Consider the following 21,719-nt stretch of genomic DNA (forward strand, 5'->3'; position numbering starts at 1 on the left):
AGAGAGAGAGAGAGAGAGAGAGAGAGAGAGAGAGAGAGAGATGGGTTTTTCAGGATTTATTTTATTTTAATTTTAAATTCTGACCGTACAGATGTGATCTATGTACTTGATTTTAAAGGGATCAACTATTGAAACCTTTCATTCCAACACATGGGTGAGTTTTTATAAAGTTTGAAAATCCACGGTCCAAAATCTTTGTAAATTTTAGAGGCTCCAAAGATCATTTTTTCATTGAAAACACATGATCCAAGTGTGGATGCTTAGTAAATCGACCATGCCCAACACATTTATAGGGTTAAAACTGCATAAAAAAATACTGGAGAAGCTGAAAACCTATTTAGCATGCGGTTTGACAATCGTTCATCCCTAAGAGGACCTGACCCTTGCACTACTCTGGACGCACTAGGCCAGAGAATTATTGAGCTTTGGGCTAGCATATTAAGCCCAAAACTAGACCATCCTGCGTCAGGTACCCGTCCTGGTGTTCACCCCCTAGTTGTAAGGCCTTTTCTATGCTATAATTTTCGTTTCATTTTTTTTTATGATGAGAAACCTTCACCGAAGCAAGAAAAATGGCTTTCAATTTTTCTTGGCCCACCTCTGAAAGCCATTTTTCTTGGCCCACCTCTGAAAGCTACCGAAACACCTGTGCACCAGCGAGATTTGATATGGCGCCTCATCTCAGCACCCCGCTGGCATCTGTAACTTCTATAAAATGGCTTTCAATTTTAACTTAATTTCCTTAATAATGAGAGACAGTTATTGAATTTAAATAAAAGTAGAAATTTTGTCAAATGAAAGTAAAAAACGTAATTTTAACAGTCAACTGGCACACTTAATGAATGGTTTGTTTTTGTTGGTTTTCACAAAAATTGGACAATAAAAAAATCTTCTTCAAAAAGGTTAGTCGAAAAAAGGTAGGTATTTCATTAAAATAATGTCAGCGTGGACCGGTTATTAATAGGTAATTATTAATAGGCATAATTGCTATAACTGATATGTACCTAACGATCTAATGACATCAATAATGTGCATTTAGTTCAATACCGAATGATCCTAAAAAGATGTATATAATCTTTTAAAATGTTTTCACGAAAAAAAACAATGCGTTTCCACCATGACATTTTGCAATTTCCATTGAGACAATTTCCACGAGCTCAAGAATCAAGATCTATGGATCAAGCTCGTGCTCGGCCCAACTTGATCTTGAACAACTCTGACTCAAGCTCAACTTGGCTTTTTGTTTTAATTTATAACCCAAAGAAACTGCACCCCGATACAAGGACCTGGTCGTGCTCAGCCTGTCATACTTACCGTCGTCGCGCCAGCAGCGTAAAACTCCAATGCTAAGACCCCTACTTCCAAGACCTATGCTGCACATTGGCTTGCGCCGAGGGGCGACACCCATGAAAATCGAACCTTAACTACCCGTCTAACAGTGAAGACCCCACCCCACTATGCCAACCCTCTCTCCCACCACCACCACCACCACCACACACAGACACACACCCTTGGGGCAACTCAACTTGGCTTGTGTACAATATTTCAGCCCAGCATTGTTGTCAGTACCATTGCAAAAGGCCGACTCAGGCTGCTTCTTAATGTATTGGCCAAAAATCCATTTGCAACGAGCTCATTGGTTAGTTTTTTAATACTTTAAAAAATGAATTACAATATTTTTTAATATTTACTAACACCTGTCATCCGTTTGGTTAAAAATTGGCCGATTCGGTTTAGGGTCTGAATCGACTAATTCTCCAAATCATTTTTGAAAACCAATTCAGGTCAGATACGACTCAAACAACATTGAAGGCATGGAAAATCCTCTTCTCATTGGCCATATTCGAGATAGGTATGAATCTACCAATAAAATGCTTAGGATCTATTGTGCACCTTGGCAGTAGGAGTGGGCATCGGGCCGGCTCGACCCACTAAATGGATCGGGCTGGCTCAGTCAATGGCCCATCCCATTTACTAACGGGCTGAGTTTTGGCCTGGTTTTTAACGGGCACGTGTTTGAAGAAAAGCTCATGGCCCGGACTTGCCCAATCTTAAAATACATAAATGCTTGACTGAAATTATGAATTAGTGACAGATCCAAACTTGATACCATACCCAAAAATCTGATCTAAGTCTGGTTTGGGACTAATCCTTACCCGTTGACACCCTTACTTACTTGCAGGTCACGCTGTCTATAGTGGAGTAGGGTTGAGACTCGAGTCAGACAAATTGAGTTAACTTATAGAGCAATAGTAACACATTACTCATAAACCAATGGGGTAGGAGCAGTGAGTGCACGTCACCTTGTATTAAGGCTCAGGATAGTATGGCTGTATAAGTGATGGGGTAACCCCTAACAGGACAACAGCCGCTTCATGTGGGAGAGGGATTCGATCCTAGGCCTTCAGCTTGACACAGGACCCTGCTAAGCACATGAGATACCACCTCGGTGAGTCGCTGGTAAAAACAACCTTAGCAAGGGCTTTTTTAGGGCCATGAATATTTGCTGTAGGGACAAATTCGACCAACGACAGACCCTTACCAGTTATACAACCATAACCATTTGGGGTTCGAACTTGCAATGTCCCAACGCAAGGTGACGTGCACTAACTGATCCTGCCACATGGGTATAATTATTCTTTCATGCTTCAATTTATATTTTTAGTTAGCCACCAACGAGGGCTCCGCTTGTCTGGTAGAAGCAGCTAGTGCACGTCACCTTGTGTTGGGTCGTTGCAGTTTCAAAACTCAATGGTACCTCAGCTTGCCTTTAAAATAAAACCATAGTTAGCGACAAATCTGTCAAAGGACAATAAGGGCATCGAAAAAACGTAAAAATTTCCAGCAATGTTTCCAACAAACGGTACGTTGTTTCGTTGAAAGAATAGTGGCATTTCAGTCACGAAAACGGCGCCCCTGAGGAACGTCTTCGACGTTGCCTACAAATGAACGTCTCTCTCTATGCGCCTGCACATTCGAGGCATGCGATGTTATTTTTTCTTTCATTTTAATCCCCCTTTTTCCCCAGAGGCTCTGATTGATCTATTTCCGTTTCTCCAAGTTTCCTCAATCGTGTGAATGAGTTGATTGTTCTCGGGCCTCTTTATCGACTCATGAAAGGTAATAACCTCCTTTTTCTCTCATTTGAAATTCCGGAGTATTAATTGTTAATTCATCATGTTCTCCCTGTTTCTTCTCATAGCTTTTCGTTCTTCGATCTCTTCAATCCTTATGAATCAATTTTGACAGCATGTTGCTGTTAGTCTTTTTTCTGAAAAGTTTTTTCTAAGAAATTGTTTAAACATGCTGGATTACTTATAGAACGATCGTGCTGATTTGATTGTATTTGATTCCTTGTTTTATCCCTTTCTGTTCGAGGAGTTTGGGGTTTGATTGACAGAGTCAATGATGCTGCGCTTCTTTTTCCGAGCTGCTCAATTTTAGGTTTCGAAAGTTTGTTAATTCGCCGATCTGCGTCGCGTGGCTTTACGATCATGGTTGCGTTTAGGAAGCTTCAGGAACTTGTTCGTTATTGAAAATCTCTCTCTCTCTCTCTCTCTTCCGATTCTTAATTGCATCGATTAGTTTGTGGTTCTTGGAAAGGTTGTTATGATGTGATTGTCATCTCTGTCTTTTGGTTGTGCAAGAAAGCAAGTTCTTACCGAAATTGATTCCCTTTGTGATAACGAAAGATGCATCTCTTCTCTCCAGTTCGATTGAGTTAAAATGATCGAATCTTGGATATTGAAATGTGTGTATACACAGGGATTTCACTTCCGTGATCATGACCATGATCTTGGCAGCTGCTTCAGTGTAGATTTTTTTGTGGGTACTTAATAAAGTTCTTTGAACGATCAATCGTCCATACTAACCTGTTCCAAAACTCGTCTAAGCATTGGGGTATCTCAGATATGGGTCAGATTATGGGAGAGTGAGGAATTCCATTTGCTGATTTGGTTTCTTCATCATGAACCTTTATCTTTGTTTGCTTGAGGACCCATGCTGGTTCTCAAACTGATTGCTTTATTCTAAACATTCATTCGGAGTTGTTTCCTAAATCCTAATTTGGATCCATCACTAAATCCATGGTCAGTTCATGCTCACATCGGCATTGTTTCGATTATTGAAACCTAACCCATTTAAAATAGAAGCGTTATTGATTCAATTCATCTGGACGCAGGATTAACTACGTCCATTCTAAATCTTAGGGTTCACACGTAGGTTTGGTTGGCTAGGCATGACAAAATTTCTTTTGCTTAGAAGAACTTTTCATTGGCTTATATTGACATTCGACACTTTTGACTTTCTAAATAGAGCTTATCTTTGCTTGGTTTCTGGATCTTGATTCCGATACTCTTCATAAGGTGATTTTTGATCAGTTGGACATTCTTTACCTTCATATGTTGTTGTCTATGACCTGCTTGTTTTAGCAGGAGCTATGCCAATTAGTTACAAGGGAAAATGTTCAAGATTGTTGCGTCGTTTTACTAGACCTTACGTGGTGTTTTATTAAGAATTTGAGGTTTCCTCCTCTCAAAGTTTCCGTGTTTATTACTTTGGTGCTCTTGGGATGTCTATTTTGTTGCATTCCTTTACATTGATGTTCTTTGTCTTGTCCATTACACAGCGGTGATATAAAACCATGACATTGTTAATGGTATAAGAAGGTTCACATCTAATATGACGGAGAATGAAGATTCTGAGAGCCCAAGTTGGAGTGACTCTTTTCTTATGCAAACCACAGAGGATGTTGCAAAAGTTGTCATTGCTGCTGCTACTGCAGCAGCTTCCGTTCGGTCTCCACGTCCTTCTGTAGTTTATTCATGTAAAGATGACAATGGCAGTAACCAACTTCAGAAAATACAGCACCAAGTGACAAAAGCTTTAAAAGGGTTTTCACCTCAACATGAAGTGAAGCAAGGGGCATACAATCCTGAAGTCCTTACCAGCCAAAAACGTCAGTGGGCAAGGTTTCAGCTTCAGTCATCGGTGAGTGGTTTTCATACTATTTGTTTCTTCATAGTCTGTAATTTTTTTTGCTAAGAATTATGAAAGAGGAAATGCATCTGAATCCCCTCATCTGGTAGGGCCGACTTGTGAATGACACCAAGTTGACGGGATGCCACGAGTTCAAAACCCACAGCGTTACCACAAGGTTGAAGATGGGTGTACTCAGAGGGGACCTTCAGCATTTTACCAACTGGAGGCCTGCCAATGTGTGGTTGGCAGTGGGGTTTTTTCCCTTCGCCTAGCCAAAAAAGAAAAAGGAGGGGCAAAATTTCGTAATGTGAATATCTTTTAAAGAAAATAATGAATGACATTGCAGTCATCTCAGTGAACAAAGTCTGACGGTTTTCTGCTACCATATGTAACGCTGGTAAATGAGCTGGAACAGCTTGTGACTCAGCTTGGTTTGGCTCATCATGAGCTTGTTCATGATCGGCTCCTTTAGCTTAAATGGGTTGAGCCTTAACACAGGGTGTTCGGCTCGGCTCAGGTGAGCTTGTATAGATAAAAAAAATATGTATTTTTATGCGTGATATAAAAAGAGCTACCAAGCCGAGCCACGAGCAGCTTGTTGAACTTAAACGAGTTGAGCCCGAACACAGGGTGTTCTGCTTGAGTGACCTCATATAGATAATTATTTTTTTAATGTGATATATATTTTAAGTGTAATATATAAAGAAAAGGATGCAAAAAATTATATATATAAAGAGAAGGATGCATGGAAAATACACATGTAAAATATGAACTATTAAGTTTAATAATATATATATATATATACATATATATATATATTAACTTTACTATATAGAAAATTTATATATTCCATGTGTTAAAAAGTGTACACATAAATGTAATTATATATAATATAATAATATAATATTTTAATATATACTATTTTATTTATTTATTTTTATTTTTCTTCTTTTTGTATTTTTTAGTTTTGTCTAGTTCAATTTGAACCTCACCGAGGACATGGCGTTGGATAGAAATGATTGGAGGAAAAGGATTCATGTGGAAGACCCAAAATGAATTTCTTTTTTGGTTCATATCGCTGACCCCAATTGTTTTGGGATGAAGGCGTAGTTGTTGTTGTTGTTGTTGTTGTTGTTGTCTAGTTCAATTTGAACTATACTCAAAACTAGTCAAGATCCAATTAGATCTTTACTAATTGTTATAGCCGTTGGAGCTAGTCCAACGACTACAATTAGAGCCGTTGGAGGACTAGCTCCAACGACTCTCTATGAGTTCTCTAAAGCTTCTCTCTCTCCGTCTCATTATGTATAAATAGGGGTGACTTCCCTCTCTTTTGTAACAATGCTTTTTAAGCATTTCATGTGAATGAAATAAAGTTTATTATTTTCTCTTTTGAGTTCTCTCATTTATGCCCTTTTGTGGTTCAATAGACACATATTACAAGCATTTGTGCTTTCGTTGAAGATCCTCATTTTCTTACACCATGTATAAATAATATAGATTTTTTTTATATGAGCTAACTCATGTTCGACTCGCCTCGTTCAGGAACGGGCCGAGCTTGAGCTCAGCTGAACATGAACTCGAGCTGAGTCACCAGCTCGGTCTACTGGTAAACGAGCCAAGCCCAAACATGCCCTATTCGGTTCGGCTCACCAACCATAACCTTATCTAAAGGCCTGGAGGATGTTTTCGAAAAAGTGTCCATCTTTGCTGTTAATTATTCAAATATTTCTACCACTATACACATGGCACTGCCAGAGTTTTTGCTTGATTTTTTGATTTTCTGTCAGCCAAGTATTGCTTTTCTTTGGTTAAATTATTTTACATTTCTTAGGTATAAGTTCAAGAAAATGAAATCAAGAAAGACAGTTGGACCAGATGGTATACCTATCGAGGCTTGGAAATGCTTGGGTGAGAGTGATTTAGAATGGTTGACAAATCTTTTTAACAAGATTTGGCGGACAAATAAGATGCCTAACGAGTGTAGGAAGAGTATTTTGGTGCCTCTATATAAGAATAAGGGTGACATACAAGATTGCACAAACTATCGTGGTATAAAACTCATGAGTCATACTATGAAACTTTGGAAGAGGGTGATTGAGCATAGGTTGAGGAAGGTTGTCATGATATCGGAGAATCAATTTGGTTTTATGCCTGGAAGATCAACTATGAAAGCTATACATCTTCTTAGACAACTTATTGAAAGATATAGAGAGAGAAACAAAGATTTGCATATGTTTTTTATTGATTTAGAGAAGGCATAGGATAGAGTACCTAGGGATGTTCTCTGATGGACAATGATGAAGAAAGGTGTTTCTCTCAAGTACATTAGTATAATTAAAGATATGTACAAAGGAGTAGTAACCAATGTCCACACTTGTAGAGGGGTGACAAACAAGTTTCCTATAACAGTTGGGTTACAACAAGGATCTACATTTAACCCTTTCCTATTTGCTATCCTATTTGCTATAGTGATGGATGAGCTTACGAAAACAATTCAAGAAAATGTGCCGTGCTGTATGTTGTTTGCTGATGATATTGTTTTGATTGATGAGTCTAGAGCTGGGGTTAATGCTAAGTTAGAATTATGGAGACAAACATTGGAAGCAAGAGGTTTTACGTTGAGTAAGAATAAGACAAAATATATGGAATGTCGGTTTAGTAAGCAACGCAGTATTGATGAGAGTGTAGTGAAGCTTGGCAACAAGAAATATCGGTGGATGACTATTTCAAATATTTGAGATCTATCATTCAAAAGGATGGAGAAATTGATGGAGATGTAAACCATAGGATAAAGGTGAAAAAGGTGTATAGTGTTTCGGGTCTGGATCCTATACCAGACCCGAGTTGATTCCATTTTATGTATTAGTGTAAAATTTTAAGTGTAGTGTATTTTTTTTGGGTTCGGATATTACATTACACCCGACCCGACCCATGTACACTTAAGTGCATATATACAAAGCATTAGGTCACGATTTCTGATAAGCATAAATCGTGACAGCCGCAATTGCCCCCTTTTGGTTTTCTCTTCTCTTCTCTCTCTCTCTCTCCCTCTCTTTCTTTGTTTTCTCTCTTAATGCCGGTGCAGATGAAATTCTATCATGGTATCAGAGCATAGATCCTTCTAGAGGCAAAAAAAGGAACTCTGGCTCGTGATAACGATAAAAAAATTTGAGGTTTTTCGCTTCTCATTTTCTTTCTGTTTTTCTTTCTCCTTCGTCTCTTTTCTTCCCCCCTTTCTGAATCTTCCTGTGTACTCATACCTCACGTGAGTTACATCTTTGTGAATATGTGATTCACGGGAACTCTATTCACGTGAATCCAGATCGTGGATTAATTGCATTTCACGTGAACTGGTTCACGTGAAACATCGGTCTTCTCCCAGATCGTGGGTTAACGACTCTTCACGTGAACTCGTGAACTGATTCATGTGAGATATTAAATTTGTTTCTATTAATCGTTTGATTCCCTTTTCCATTCTATCTTTTCCAAAGTCTCTCTGCATATTCGAATGTTATAGTGTTTCCCTTTGATTCCTTGTGCTCTGCTGCACATTATTATTCTTGATTTCCCTTTGCTGAAACAGTCAAAGGAGGGGTTTCTTAACGTGAGATTATTTCTTAACGTGTGATTATCTTTTCACGCAAGCCCCTTTTTGGTGCACAGAAAGGCCAAAGTTTCTTCATTTTCTGATTTTAACAGTCTGTGATTCTCAGACAACAACAAAAAAAAAGGTGTTGGGAGAAGGTTGAACTTTTTTTGTCTGTTGATTCTTATTCTCTATGGATCCCTACCACCCCCAATCAAATCTTTCTTTAAGTTTTCTCAACCAGCTTGTTTCTGAGAAGTTGAATACCTCAAATTTCTTGATCTGGAAGAGGCAGATTATTCTTTTCATAAGGAGTCAAGGTCTCTTAGGTCACCTGGATGGAACCACTTCAGTTCCACCAGAATTTAGCCAGAGAGAAGAAAAAAATGATAAAGGGGCGAGTTCAATCGTGTATGTCAAAAATGCTGAATTTCTCAATTGGGAAAGAAAAGACCAGTCAGTTGTTGCATACATCACATCCACCCTGTCTTAAGAGATCATTCTTGCCATTCCTGACAATTGTACAACTTTACAACTCTGGGAACGACTAGTTCAGACGTATTCACAGGTTTCTCAAGCAAGAGTAGTTTTTCTAAAAAGAGAATTTCAGTTGTTAAGGAAAGATTCCACGACCATCATGGAATATTTGAACAAGATGAAGACCATCACAGATCAACTTGCAGTTATAGGGTGTGCCGTTAGTGACAGTGACATGGTGCAACAAACTCTGAGTGGATTGGGATCTGACTACAATATGATAGTCACTTCACTATTGTGTCTCCCTGTTCTTCCTACCTTTGATGAGCTACGAGCCAAATTGATCTAATATGAAATGACTCTGAAGAAATTCTCTGAAGAAACTCATAATCATTCAAATTCTCAAGAAGTTTTTGCTACAGGAGTGACCTATGGTAGATGACGAGGACGAGGAGGACAAGGGCGAAGTGGACACGGAGGGCGTGGTTTACTTCCCACTCCAAACACGTTTACTCATGCGCAGGGAACAAGATCCATCCCTACCTGCTTCCTTTGTAACAAAAAGGGACATTTCAAGGCGAACTGTTGGCATAATCCAGAGAATAAAGGAAAGAGCAGATAGAAATCAAGAGAAAGTTCACAAATGCCAGAGACAGTGGAGAGATTAAAGATTTGCTGATATCTGCCTTGTCAGAGTTAAAATTGAAGCAGAATGATGAAGGTACTTGGCTTGTCGATTCCGGGGCAGCGACTCATGTGACAGGCGATGCAGGTAAAATTTCTAATCCTATTCCTTATTTTGGAAAAGTAAGATTGTCACTGGAGATGGATCCCACCATCCTGTTTCCCATGTTGGAAAGACTGTCATCCCCATGTCACATTCCACTCTTACTCTTTCTGACGTTCTTCATGCCCCTGACATTAAGAAAAATATTGTCTCCGTCTCTAAACTTATTGATGATAATAATGCTTCAGTTGAATTCACTCTCTTCTCTGTGCAGGTCAAGGACCTACGCATGAGGAAAACATTCGCTGAAGGAAAGAGACGAGGCAACATGTATGTCTTTGAAGAAGCTCCATGTCGTGATGTTCGCCCTTCTCACCTGATTTCGAAGCCTTCATCATAGTCATGTTCCTCCTCTTCTGCTAGTGTTTTTAGTATCTCTGAATGCAATAAGCCATTCTTATGGCATAGTAGGTTAGGGCATTATGGGAGTCATTTTATTGAGAAACTTGTTTTTAATAATCTCATTCCAAAAGAAAGTCTTAAAGGGGATGGGAGCAATCATAAATGTTCCAGTTGCCTTTTATGCAAGAGTCATGTATTGCCTTTCCATTCAATTAATAAGAGAGCTTCAAAACCTTTTGAGATCATTTGTTTTGATGTGTGGGGACCCGCCCCAATTGTCTCTGGGTCTGGAAGCATATATTATCTAATCTTTGTTGATAGCTATTCTCGATACACTTGGATATATTTCATAAAAAATAAGTCAGAAGTCTTCTATTTGTTTCAAAATTTCTTTTCTTTGGTCAAAAACCAATTTTCTGAGTCCATTCAGTTTTTCCAATGTGATGGAGGTGGGGAATTTTCATCCCATGATTTTATTTCTTTTCTTCGAGATAATGGAATAGGAAGAAGGGGGTCCTGCCCTCACACTCCTCAACAAAATGGGATTGCTGAACGAAAACATAGACATATCGTTGAAAGTGCCATGAGTATGCTTCATGACAACAATCTCCCCACCAACCTATGTACAAAAGCCTTTCATTCTGCCGTGCATGTGATAAATAGATTGCCGATGGTCATTCTGGAAAACAAGTCTCCTTATCACTGTCTCTTTGGAGCTCATTCTAGTTATCATGATCTGCGTGTTTTTGGATGTGTTTGCTATGTGCATGTTGATCGGTCTCTGAGAAACAAGTTTCAAGACAAAGCCCAGAAGTGTAGGTTTGTGGGATACGCAGATGACTACAAGGGATATAGGTGTTATGATCCCACCAACAAACGTATCAGAATATCAAGAAATGTTGTCTTTGATGAACAAAATTTTGATGACAAAGCAGATGCAACGAATATACCAACTGAAGTTTACTATCCTTGGTTGAGTTCAGAACTTTTTGCTAGCTCCAGCGAAGCATGTTCACCAGGTTGCGTGCAACAAGAAGAAGAGATGTCTGAAAACACTAAGACGTCGGGGTCACAGAATTCAAAAAAAATACCTGGCAGATACAAAGGCATTGTCTATTCTAGACAAAGACCGATGACATCAAGCCATTCGGATCATGCTTCAGTCAGCAATTCGACCCCTTCTCACACTCCTGAGATCAGAAAATCGAGCCGCATACGACATCCCATTGACAGGTGGGTCAGCTATAACAACTTCTCTTTGGATCTTCAATTGTTTTTAACTGCTCTCAATAAAGAAGATGAGCCCACTATGTACTACCAGGCAACCACTTCTACCAAGTGGGTAGAAGCCATGAATGATGAAATGCAAGCTTTGCATGAATGTGGAACTTGGGAAGTCGTTCCCAGACCGCCTGACAAAAATGTTGTTGGATGTAAATGGGTCTACAAGATAAAGTACAAGTCAGATGGAACTATTGAGCGATACAAGGCAAGGCTCGTAGCAAAAGGATTCACTCAAGAAGCAGGGCAAGACTATGATGAGACTTTTAGTCCGGTTGTAAGAATGGGAACAATTCGGATTATTATATCTTTGGCTGTTGAACATGAGTGGAAGTTGAGTCAGCTTGATGTAAAGAATGCCTTCTTGCATGGGGACTTGAAGGAGGAAGTGTATATGGAGCAACCCCCTGGATATCAAGAACAAAATTGTAAAACCCATGTGTGCAGGTTAAAGAGAGCTATCTATGGTCTGAAGCATGCATCTCGCTCTTGGTTTGATAGCTTCTCACTAGAGATTCAGAAACATGGATTTTCGCGTTCCATGCTGGACCACTCATTGTTTTTTTTCAGAAGCCAGACTGTGACCACTCTATTATTAATTTATGTTGATGATATTGTTATCACAGGAAACTCTGTGGTCTATATCCAAGAAGTGAAAAACTTACTAGGTCAGAGGTTCAAAATGAAAGATCTTGGAACTCTACATTATTTTCTTGGTGTAGAAGTTGATACTCAAACTCATGGCTTGATACTCACTCAACACAAGTACACCGTAGATGTTCTCCGCAAGGCAGGTATGAAAGACTACAAACCTTTGGGAACTCCGAGTGTGCTGCATCAAAAACTTAGTGTCCATGATGGAGATTTGTGTGATGACCCCACCATGTATCGAAGCATAATAGGAATGTTACAGTATCTGACCTTCACTAGACCAGATATTGTTTATTCAGTCAATCTAGTATCTCAATTTATGCATGCGCCACTACTGGACATATGAAAGTTGTCAAGAGGATCCTTAGATATCTGAAAGAGACTATTAGGGATGGATTGACATACTCACCACAGTCATATGGCAAAGATGAGCATGGACTCACTGTATATTGTGATGCAGACTGGGTTGGGGATCCTGATGAACGAAGATCTACATCAGGATATTGTGTCTTCATTGGAAGAAATTTAGTCTCTTGGAGCAGTATGAAACAAAAAGCTATCGCTAGATCAAGTACTGAGACTGAGTATAGATCTATGGCTGCTGCTACTGTCGAAGTCACCTGGATCAGACATCGACTGACTGAAGTAGGAGAAAAGATCTCCCATACTACCTTTCTATGTGACAACCAAAGTGCTATTAACATGTCATTCAATCCAGTACATCAAAGTCGTGCTAAGCACATTGAGATTGACCAACACTTTGTGAGACAGAAAGTTGAAGAAAAAGAGATTGAGCCTGAGTTCGTCAATACTGAACAACAAGTTGCGGACCTATTTACGAAAGGATTAACAAAGGATCGTTTTTGGACCCTCAAAGGCAAGTTGTGCATGGTTCATAACCATGATCAACTTGAGGAGGGGTGAAAAAGGTGTTTAGTGTTTCGGGTCTGGATCCTATACCAGAACCGAGTTCATTCCATTTTATGTATTAGTGTAAAATTTTAAGTGTATTTTTTTTGGGTTCGGATATTACATTAGATCCGACCCGACCCGACCCATGTACACTTAAGTGCATTTATACAAAGCATTAGGTCACGATTTCTGATAAGCAGAAATCGTGACAGCCGCAGTTGCCCCCTATTGGTTTTCTCTTCTCGTCTCTCTTTCTCTCCCTCTCTTTCTCTGTTTGTCTCTTAATGTAGGTGCAAATGAAATTCTATCAAAAGGTTGGGTGGATGAAATGGAAAAGTGCAACTGGAGTGTTGTGCGATCGTAAAATGCCATTGCGGTTGAAGGGAAAGTTTTATAGGACGACAATTAGGACCGCTTTACTATATGGTACGGAATGCTGGTCTGCAAAGAGACATCATATTCAAAAAATGAGTGTAGCTGAAATGCATATGCTTCGATGGATGTCTGAAAATACAATAAAAGATAAGATTCAAAACAAGGAGATATGTAAGAAGGTAGGCATTTCATCCATTGAAAATAAGATGAGAGAAAATCGTTTACGGTGGTTTGGGCATATTCGGCGAAGGCCTAATAATGCTCCAGTTAGAAGGATGGAGAAATGGCAAAATATATTGGTTAAAAGAGGTTGGGGTAGGCCTAAGAAGACTTGGATGGAGATGATAGGAAAGGATATGAATGCTTTGAACCTCACCGAGGACATGGCATTGGATAGAAATGATTGGAGGAGAAGGATTCATGTGGAGGACCCAGAATGATTTTCTTTTTTGGTTCATATCGCCGACCCCAATTGTTTTGGGATGAAGGCGTAGTAGTTGTTGTTGTTGTAGGTATAAATTCCTATTCTTGTTTGAATATATCTTGGTTATAAATTATATTCTGGAATCTGCGTCCACTATTATCATGTCTTTATTATAGTGCATAATAAATCTAGCTCATTAGAAATGATGTTGTCAATTGTTGTGTTAACATGTATGGAAACTACTTAATTGATATCTGGAATAACTTTTTCCAACTCCATCTTATTTTTGTGTTCAAGCTTGCTTTATGCCCTAACAGTTTACTTCTGCACTAATTACAATAGAATGATGTACCTCAAGCAACGTCCAACTGCTACTTCCCTTGCTAGGAGGCAGTGCTTGCTTTGACCTTTTTTTGGCCATTTCACATCCTGGGTTATTTGTGGCGTTTCAAATATTTATAGAGCAGCTGTTAAGGATGGACCAAACACAGTTGCATGCTAACACTTGGGCATACAATATTACAATGCTGTTTCTTCTTACCCTATTGATTCTTTAGTTCTTCCCTGGGACACTATTTTTTTTCTTTGGTTGATGGCTGGTCTTTGTTTTGTTTCACTGATTTAGTGAAGGATGTTTACACTGATATACTTTGACCACATTAATATCGTGCAGGATCAGAAGTGCCTGAAAGAGCCATCAAGGCTATTTGAGAGCATGGTTGTTGTTGGTCTTCATCCAAACTCAGACGGTCGTTCACTTCAAATGATGCTGTCGGAGAAGAATAGTGATGGCTTCGGAAAAATAAGAAGTGTATTTAATCAACACAATGATTTTCAAGACAAGCCTAAACTTGATCCTCAGGTTTTCTAGCTTATCGATGATTATAAAATTATTGTAACTATGAAGACATTGTTGCAGTTTTGAAGATTCACTGAAGTGGTTCGTGTTTCTTATTTGAAGATTGTTGATCCATGCGTTATGTCATGATGATTGTTTCTGTTTGTGATTCTTCAAGTGTTTCATGTTTCTTATATGAAGATTGTTGGCCCATTCATTATGTCATTTTGTTTGTTTGTTTCATGGCTCATCATAGATGTGATTATTGTTTTGTTGCTTAGTTGGATCTGTAAACCTTTTATACACACACATATGCACAAATACACGTACAGCCCCTTAAAGAGGCGATGAACAGCCTGTCCTAATGGATATTCTTATGTAACTTTCCAATGTTTCAAGACAAGTGCGGGAGAATAAATGTAGCAATTAATATGTTTGGGATGCTTTTTTTCTTTTATTTAATCAATGTGCTGAATATAAAGTGTTCAAAATGTGTGGGCAGCTTTCCACACACACATACACGCACACACACATTGGTAATATTGAGTTAATTTGGATGTTGATGAATTGGTTTCTAGTTAACCACACACACACACACACACACACACACACACACACACACATATATATATATTCGTGCTCTGAGTTGAGATGGATTGCAGGAAAAGATGTTTTTATGAAAATCTCTAACCAATTGAACTTTGAGTATGAGGGCACACACTCTCTTTCTCTCTCTCTCTAGAACTTTTTTGTGTTACACCCCTCCCTCTTTCTAGTGTGTTTTACTGTTAGACTGGAAGGGTGTTTGGTCATCTTCATTTGTATTAACACCAGAGGTGTTGGTAATTTTGCATCTGGATGCCATTATGGCCGATCTTATAAGTTTTATATTTTTTATTTTTTAATGTCAAAAAAAGCCTTAATGGTATAAGCTGTAATTTTGATGCAGTGTGATCCCTATTATATCATAACCTGTTAGGGGTTAAGTCGCAAGTGTTGTCCTTATTTGTAAAGGAAATCAGCTAATGCTGTGTGTGTATTTCTCAATTATGAGCATGTTGCTATTGAAAGTGTAATGTATATGAGAAAATTGATGATTATGTTCATTTCTTATTTCAGGTTCTATTTGTATATCCTCCAGAGAAACAGCTTCCTCTGAAGTGTAAGGATCTACTCTCTTTCTGCTTTCCTGCAGGAGTTGAGGTATGGAAGTGATACTGTATTAGTTGTTTCTTTTCCATACAGTTGAACCTAACTGCTTTTACCTTACAACGTTGCTGGCTGCTTATTTCTATTTCAAATTCCTATTTAATTTAACAGGATCTAACTTCTTTTCCTACTTGTGTCTTTCTATAGGTAATTTATCTCTTCAAGCTTTTTTCTGCCTATCAGACTAACCTAGGATATAGCATCTTTGTGCTAATGATAGTAGCAATGCATCAATTACAAGATGCCATGTTTTGTATGCATGTTTTTATGTTAGATTTTCTCGTAATGATCAACTATGAAATGATACTGTTGGTTCTTGTGGAGTATGAGAAGAAGTGCCATTTATACTTAATCCTAATGTAGTTTAGATTAATGAGTGATGCTAAATTTTCTAGTATGCCTGCTTTACCTGTACAGAGGAAACCAGCAGGAAATGACAAGGAGATTTTTATTTACAAATGTGACATTATAAGCCTGATCAACCATGCAACTATCTTGATTTAGATTTGGTCAAGCATTCTTGAATATTTGAAACCTTTAATATCTTCCTTGTAGGAGCTTTTGAGGTTCTCTTTGCTCATGGTTCAATTGTTTTGTCTGTCCTGTGCAAGGTAACTACTTTCAAAAAAGATGTTTTCAGTTTTCATAAAGTATGCCAATAAGACTAAATATATGGATTGACTTCTTTGACAACCTCAGGAGTGTTTGTAGAAGATCATTAGAGCAATTGCATAGTATTCAGGAATTATGATGTTAAAACAGAAAAGTACTTTTCTGAAGGAGACTAGAATATTAAGACGGATGCCCCTTGATGGTTCTGAGGAGCAAAATCATAGACTTTCTGTGATTAATGGAGGACTCAAAGACAAAAGTATGAAAGACTACTTGAAAAACTTTTTTGCTTCACCGCTACTTTGCTGGACAAACCTAAATGTGTTGAACCAATGTATGGAGGCTGAGCAATCCTCACATGCAAGCCACATTTAGAGTGTTAAGCCACTTAAAAAGAAATATTGAAAAATAAGTCCTCATTGTAATAAAGAAGTGTGTGCAGATGCAGGTTGGACTGGTTCTTTGAAAGATATAAGATTTATATCATGATAGGTGCATTTATTAAGAGAAATTTAGTTTTGTCTCAAAGCAAGAAACAAGATGTAGTGCCTAGATTGAGTTCACAAGTTGATTATATTGCAATGACACTAGGGATGTAAGCGGTTGAGATTCGGATTGGATGTAGACAATACCAGATCCGACTAATTGGATGTTGGCTAAACTGATTCAAATTCAGTTTTGGATGGTGAAAAGTGAAAAGAAGTCGTTATTGGGTCTTGGACCCAACTTCTGTATGTACAGGACCCGACCCGATCCATGTACTGAACCGGGTCAATGTCCAGTTATTATGTAATGTAATTTAAGATATTGTTAGAGGGTATTTTCGTACCCTAAAATCTTGTATTCAATATATTAATACATTGATAGACGCAGACTGTGACTCTGACGTCTTTTTTTCCTGCAGCCCCTTCTTTCGTTATTTTGTTCTTTCTTTTCCTACACAGCTGAACGTGAAGACTTCCTTTTCTAATATGGTATCAGAGTAGCGTGACTTCTGGGTGTAAAGAGTTGTCTCGGCTTCACTCTGTCAACGTGAAAACTTCTGGGTGTAAAGAGCTGTCTCGGCTTCACTCTGTCAACATGAAAAGTCGATTTTCTCTCCTACAGGTTATTCTCCTTTTCTTTTCTGTCAAGTTAACGATTCTTCCTCCTCTCTTTTATATCTTCTATCGCAGATCTGAATCATATTCAGTCTGCTGTTACCTATTGGATTCTGTTTCCAACTATCTTCCTATTTTTCTTTTCTGTCAAGTTAACGATTCTTCCTCTTCTCTTTTCTAGTGGATTCGAGTCCTATTCTTTCACGCGATTTGCCTAATCACGTGAACCTGCCCCTTCTTCTCTCGCTTTACTTTCTAACTCTTCACGTGATTTGCTCAGGCACGTGAATCTGATTCACCTTCCCCTGTATCACGCAAAAGCTGAGCTTCCCTGTTTGTTCTTCATACCTGCTGGTTATTTCAGATCTGTCCCTTCTCGTTTCTTCTGTCCACACGAGTTCTTCATTATTTGCCTCCATATCTACTGTGTGCCTTACATAGTTCTGAAATAGTATATATGATCATCCTTTTATTTTTCTATCTGAATATTATTTTATTCCCAGTCAAACCTTTATTCTCTGTCATAAATTTCTTTCATATCTCTGTGCCGATTTCTATCATAATTTACTTTCCCCTCAAATGGATTCCCCCCTTCCGCAGTCCGGTCTCTCCTCCAACTTTCTCGGTCAACTAGTCTCTGAAAAACTGAATAATTCCAACTTCTTAACCTGGAAAAGACAGATTGTTCCGTTCATAAGGAGTCTCTGGTCATCTGGATGGATCGGTTCCTCCTCCTCCAGAGTTCACTTCGCAGGAAAAGATGGACGATAAAGGGGCGCAATCTACTGTTCTTCTCAAGAATCCAGAATATGTTACTTGGATAAAAAGGGATCAATCGTTAGTGGCATACATCACTTCAACCCTCTCACAAGAGGTTCTTGTAGCCATTCCTGATGATTGTTCGGCCAAAGAATTGTGGGACAAGCTAGTTCAGACCTATTCGCAGATCTCTGAGGTGAGAATCATGTTTTTCAAGCGAGAATTTCAAATGTTGAAGAAAGATTCCATGTTTATTATTGAATACCTGAACAAAATGAAAGGCATCACGGATCAACTGGCTATTGTGGGGTGTCTCGTCAGTGAAAAGGATAAGGTACAACAAACTTTGAGTGGGTTGGGGCCAGATTATCATGCTATGACGATCACTTTATTATGTTTACCAGAACTTCCAAAATTTGAAGACCTTCGTGCCAAACTATTGTAATATTAAATGACTTTGAAAGGATCTTCTGAAGACATTCATGGACATTCAGGAACCCAAGATGTGCTGGCCACAGGAATGACTTATGGTAGAGGTAGAGGTAGAGGAAATTTCTTTCGAGGAAGGGGAGGCCACGGGAGAAATACTTTTGGAGGTCGTGGTATACTTCCAACGACCAATATACAAGGACAAAGGCCCATTCCCACCTGTTTTTTATGTAACAAGAAAGGGCATATTAAAGCAAATTGTTGGTTCAACCCTCAAAACAAGGGAAAAGCATCACAAGCATAGGCTAGGAGGGATGAAGAAGTAAAAGAGTTGTTGTTGGCAGCCTTGGCAGGCTTGAATATGAAGCAAAATGATAAAGGCACTTGGTACGTTGATTCCGGAGCAGCGACTCATGTTACGGGTGATGCGGGTAAACTCTTGAATCTCTCTCCTTATGTTGGTAAGAATAGCATAGTCACGGGAGACGGTTCTCATCATTCTATCTCACACATTGGAAATGCCATTATACCCATGTCTAAGTCCTCTCTTAAACTTTCAAATGTTATTCATGCTCCTAATATTCAGAAGAACATTGTTTCTGTCTCAAAACTTGTTGATGATGTTAATGCTTCAGTTGAATTTACTCCCTCTTCTGTTTATGTTAAGGATCTTCGCACGAGGAAGACATTCACTGAGGGAAAAAGATGGGGCAACATGTACATCTTTCAAGAAGATCCTTCCTCTGTTCATTCTGACTACTCATCCTTGAAGCCTCATCAACATCAATTTCTCGCTCCTTCTGAGTTTGTGTTTGCCATTTCTGAATGTAATAAGCCAAGACTTTGGCATAATCGTCTGGGTCATTGTGGTCGTCATTTTATTGAAAAACTTGTCTCAAATAATCTCATTCCTAAGTCTAGTCTGAGTTCAGAAGTCATTGATATAAAGTGTTCTAGTTGTCATTTATGTAAGAGTCATGTTTTGCCATTCAGTTCCATTAATAAGAGAGCTTCAAGGCTCTTTGAGGTCATATGTTCTGATGTCTAAGGTCGTGCTCCAATTGCTTCTCTTTCTGGCAGCAAATATTATCTCATTTTCGTTGATAGTTATTCACGTTATACTTGGATATTTTTCATGAAGCACAAATCAGAAGTTTTTGGATTGTTTCAGAAATTTCATTCCTTTGTTCAGAACCATTTCTCTACAAACATTCTCAATTTCCAGTGTGATGGAGGAGGTGAATTCGCATCTAGTGACTTTGTTAGTTTTCTTCATCATAATGGGATAAAGAGAAGAGTGTCTTGCCCACATACACCTCAACAAAATGGGATTGCTGAGAGGAAGCATCGACATATTGTTGAGAGTGGAATGGGCATGATGCACGGGAGCAATCTTCCTGTAGCACTATGGACTGAAGCCTTTCATTCCACAGTTCATGTGATAAATTGACTGCTCATAACCATTTTAGAAAATAAGTCACCATATTTTTCTCTATTTGGCATACAACCCGATTATCATGAATTACGTGTGTTTGGGTCTATTTGTTATGTTCACATTGATAGCTCATTGAGACATAAGTTTCAAGACAAAACCTTAAAATGCAGGTTTATGGGATATGCTGAAGACTACAAGGGGTATAGGTGTTATGATCCATTGAGTAAACGCGTCAAAATATTAAGAAATGTAGTTTTTGATGAATTGAATTTTGATGATCAGCCGCCTAATTCAAGTCTTCATGTTGTTAACTCAAGTCTGAGTGTTGAGGTATACTACCCATGGTTAAAGTCAGAACTCTTCTCCAGTGCTAAGGAAGACTGCCCAGCAGACTGCAGTCAAAAGGAGATATATGAAGAATCAGCAAATGCAACTCAAACAGAAGAGATTGTCACACAAAACTTGGAGCCAACAAGGTATAAGGGTGTTGTATACACCCGACGAGAGAAAGAGCCCTCATCCATTCCTTGTACAGATACGGATCCTTCTGATCCTGCTTCACAGATGATGGATATCAGAAGATCCTCACGGATTCGACATCCACTTGACAGGTGGGTAAGCTATAAAAAATTTTCATTGGATTTTCAACTATTCTTGACGTCCATAAATAAAGAGGATGAGCCTCTCATGTTCTATCAAGCTGTAAGTTCTAGAAGATGGGTCGAAGCAATGAATGAAGAAATGGAAGCCTTACATGAATGTGGGACATGGGAGATTGTGCCTAGACCACTAAATAGAAATGTCGTTGGGTCAAAATCGATATACAAGATAAAGTATAAACCAGATGGAAGCATCGAAAGGTATAAAGCTAGACTTGTAGCCAAGGGATTCACACAAGAACAAGGACAAGATTTCGATGAAACTTTCAGTCCTGTGGTTAAGATGGGAACCATTCGTATTGTGTTGAGTCTAGCCATTGAACATGGATGGACATTGAGCCAGTTAGATGTAAAAAATGCATTTTTACACGGGGATTTAAAAGAGGAAGTCTACATGGAACAACCCACTGGGTATGCAGAACGAGACGCCAAGCAGTATGTATGCAAACTAAAGAGGGCACTCTATGGATTGAAACAAGCCTCTCGATCCTGGTTCGAGAGTTTTTCACTAGAGATACAAAGGCATGGCTTTTCTCGGTCCTTTCTGGATCACTCGTTATTCATTCACAATGAAGTAGATGTCACTACTCTCCTATTGATATATGTTGATGATATTGTTATCACAGGGAACTGCAAAAGTTACATTGAGGAGGTAAAGAAGTTATTAAATCAGAGATTCAAAATGAAAGATTTAGGGGAGTTGCGGTATTTTCTTGGGGTGGAAGTTGATAAAAGATGTGATACACTCACACTTACTCAACACAAATACACGTTGGACTTTCTCAGCAGGGCAGGCATGACAGATTGTAAGTCATTAGCAACTCCAAGTGTCATTCATCAGAAACTGAGTTCTAAAGAAG

At 38.7% G+C, this 21,719-nt stretch overlaps 1 protein-coding gene across 11 annotated transcripts in view; it reads left to right on the forward strand.

Moving 5' to 3' along the window:
* The first annotated feature begins 2,971 nt into the window (after window positions 1-2,971).
* Window positions 2,972-21,719, forward strand: part of LOC149816510 (DENN (AEX-3) domain-containing protein) — a 106,723-nt gene continuing 87,975 nt past the window's right edge. For all 11 annotated transcript variants that reach the window (XR_016427612.1, XR_016427611.1, XM_089987182.1 and 8 more), the window contains exons 1-4: window positions 2,972-3,120; window positions 4,628-4,989; window positions 14,492-14,680; window positions 15,776-15,859. Coding sequence is in view for 9 of the 11 variants with exons in the window: in XM_089987182.1 (XP_089843308.1) it covers window positions 4,681-4,989; window positions 14,492-14,680; window positions 15,776-15,859 (582 nt within the window). In the remaining 2 variants the exon portion in view is untranslated. The remainder of the gene's footprint in view (window positions 3,121-4,627; window positions 4,990-14,491; window positions 14,681-15,775; window positions 15,860-21,719) is intronic.

The sequence above is a fragment of the Nuphar pumila genome, chromosome 14, assembly GCF_984573655.1.
Source record: "Nuphar pumila chromosome 14, dmNupPumi1.hap1.1, whole genome shotgun sequence".
NCBI lineage: Eukaryota > Viridiplantae > Streptophyta > Magnoliopsida > Nymphaeales > Nymphaeaceae > Nuphar > Nuphar pumila.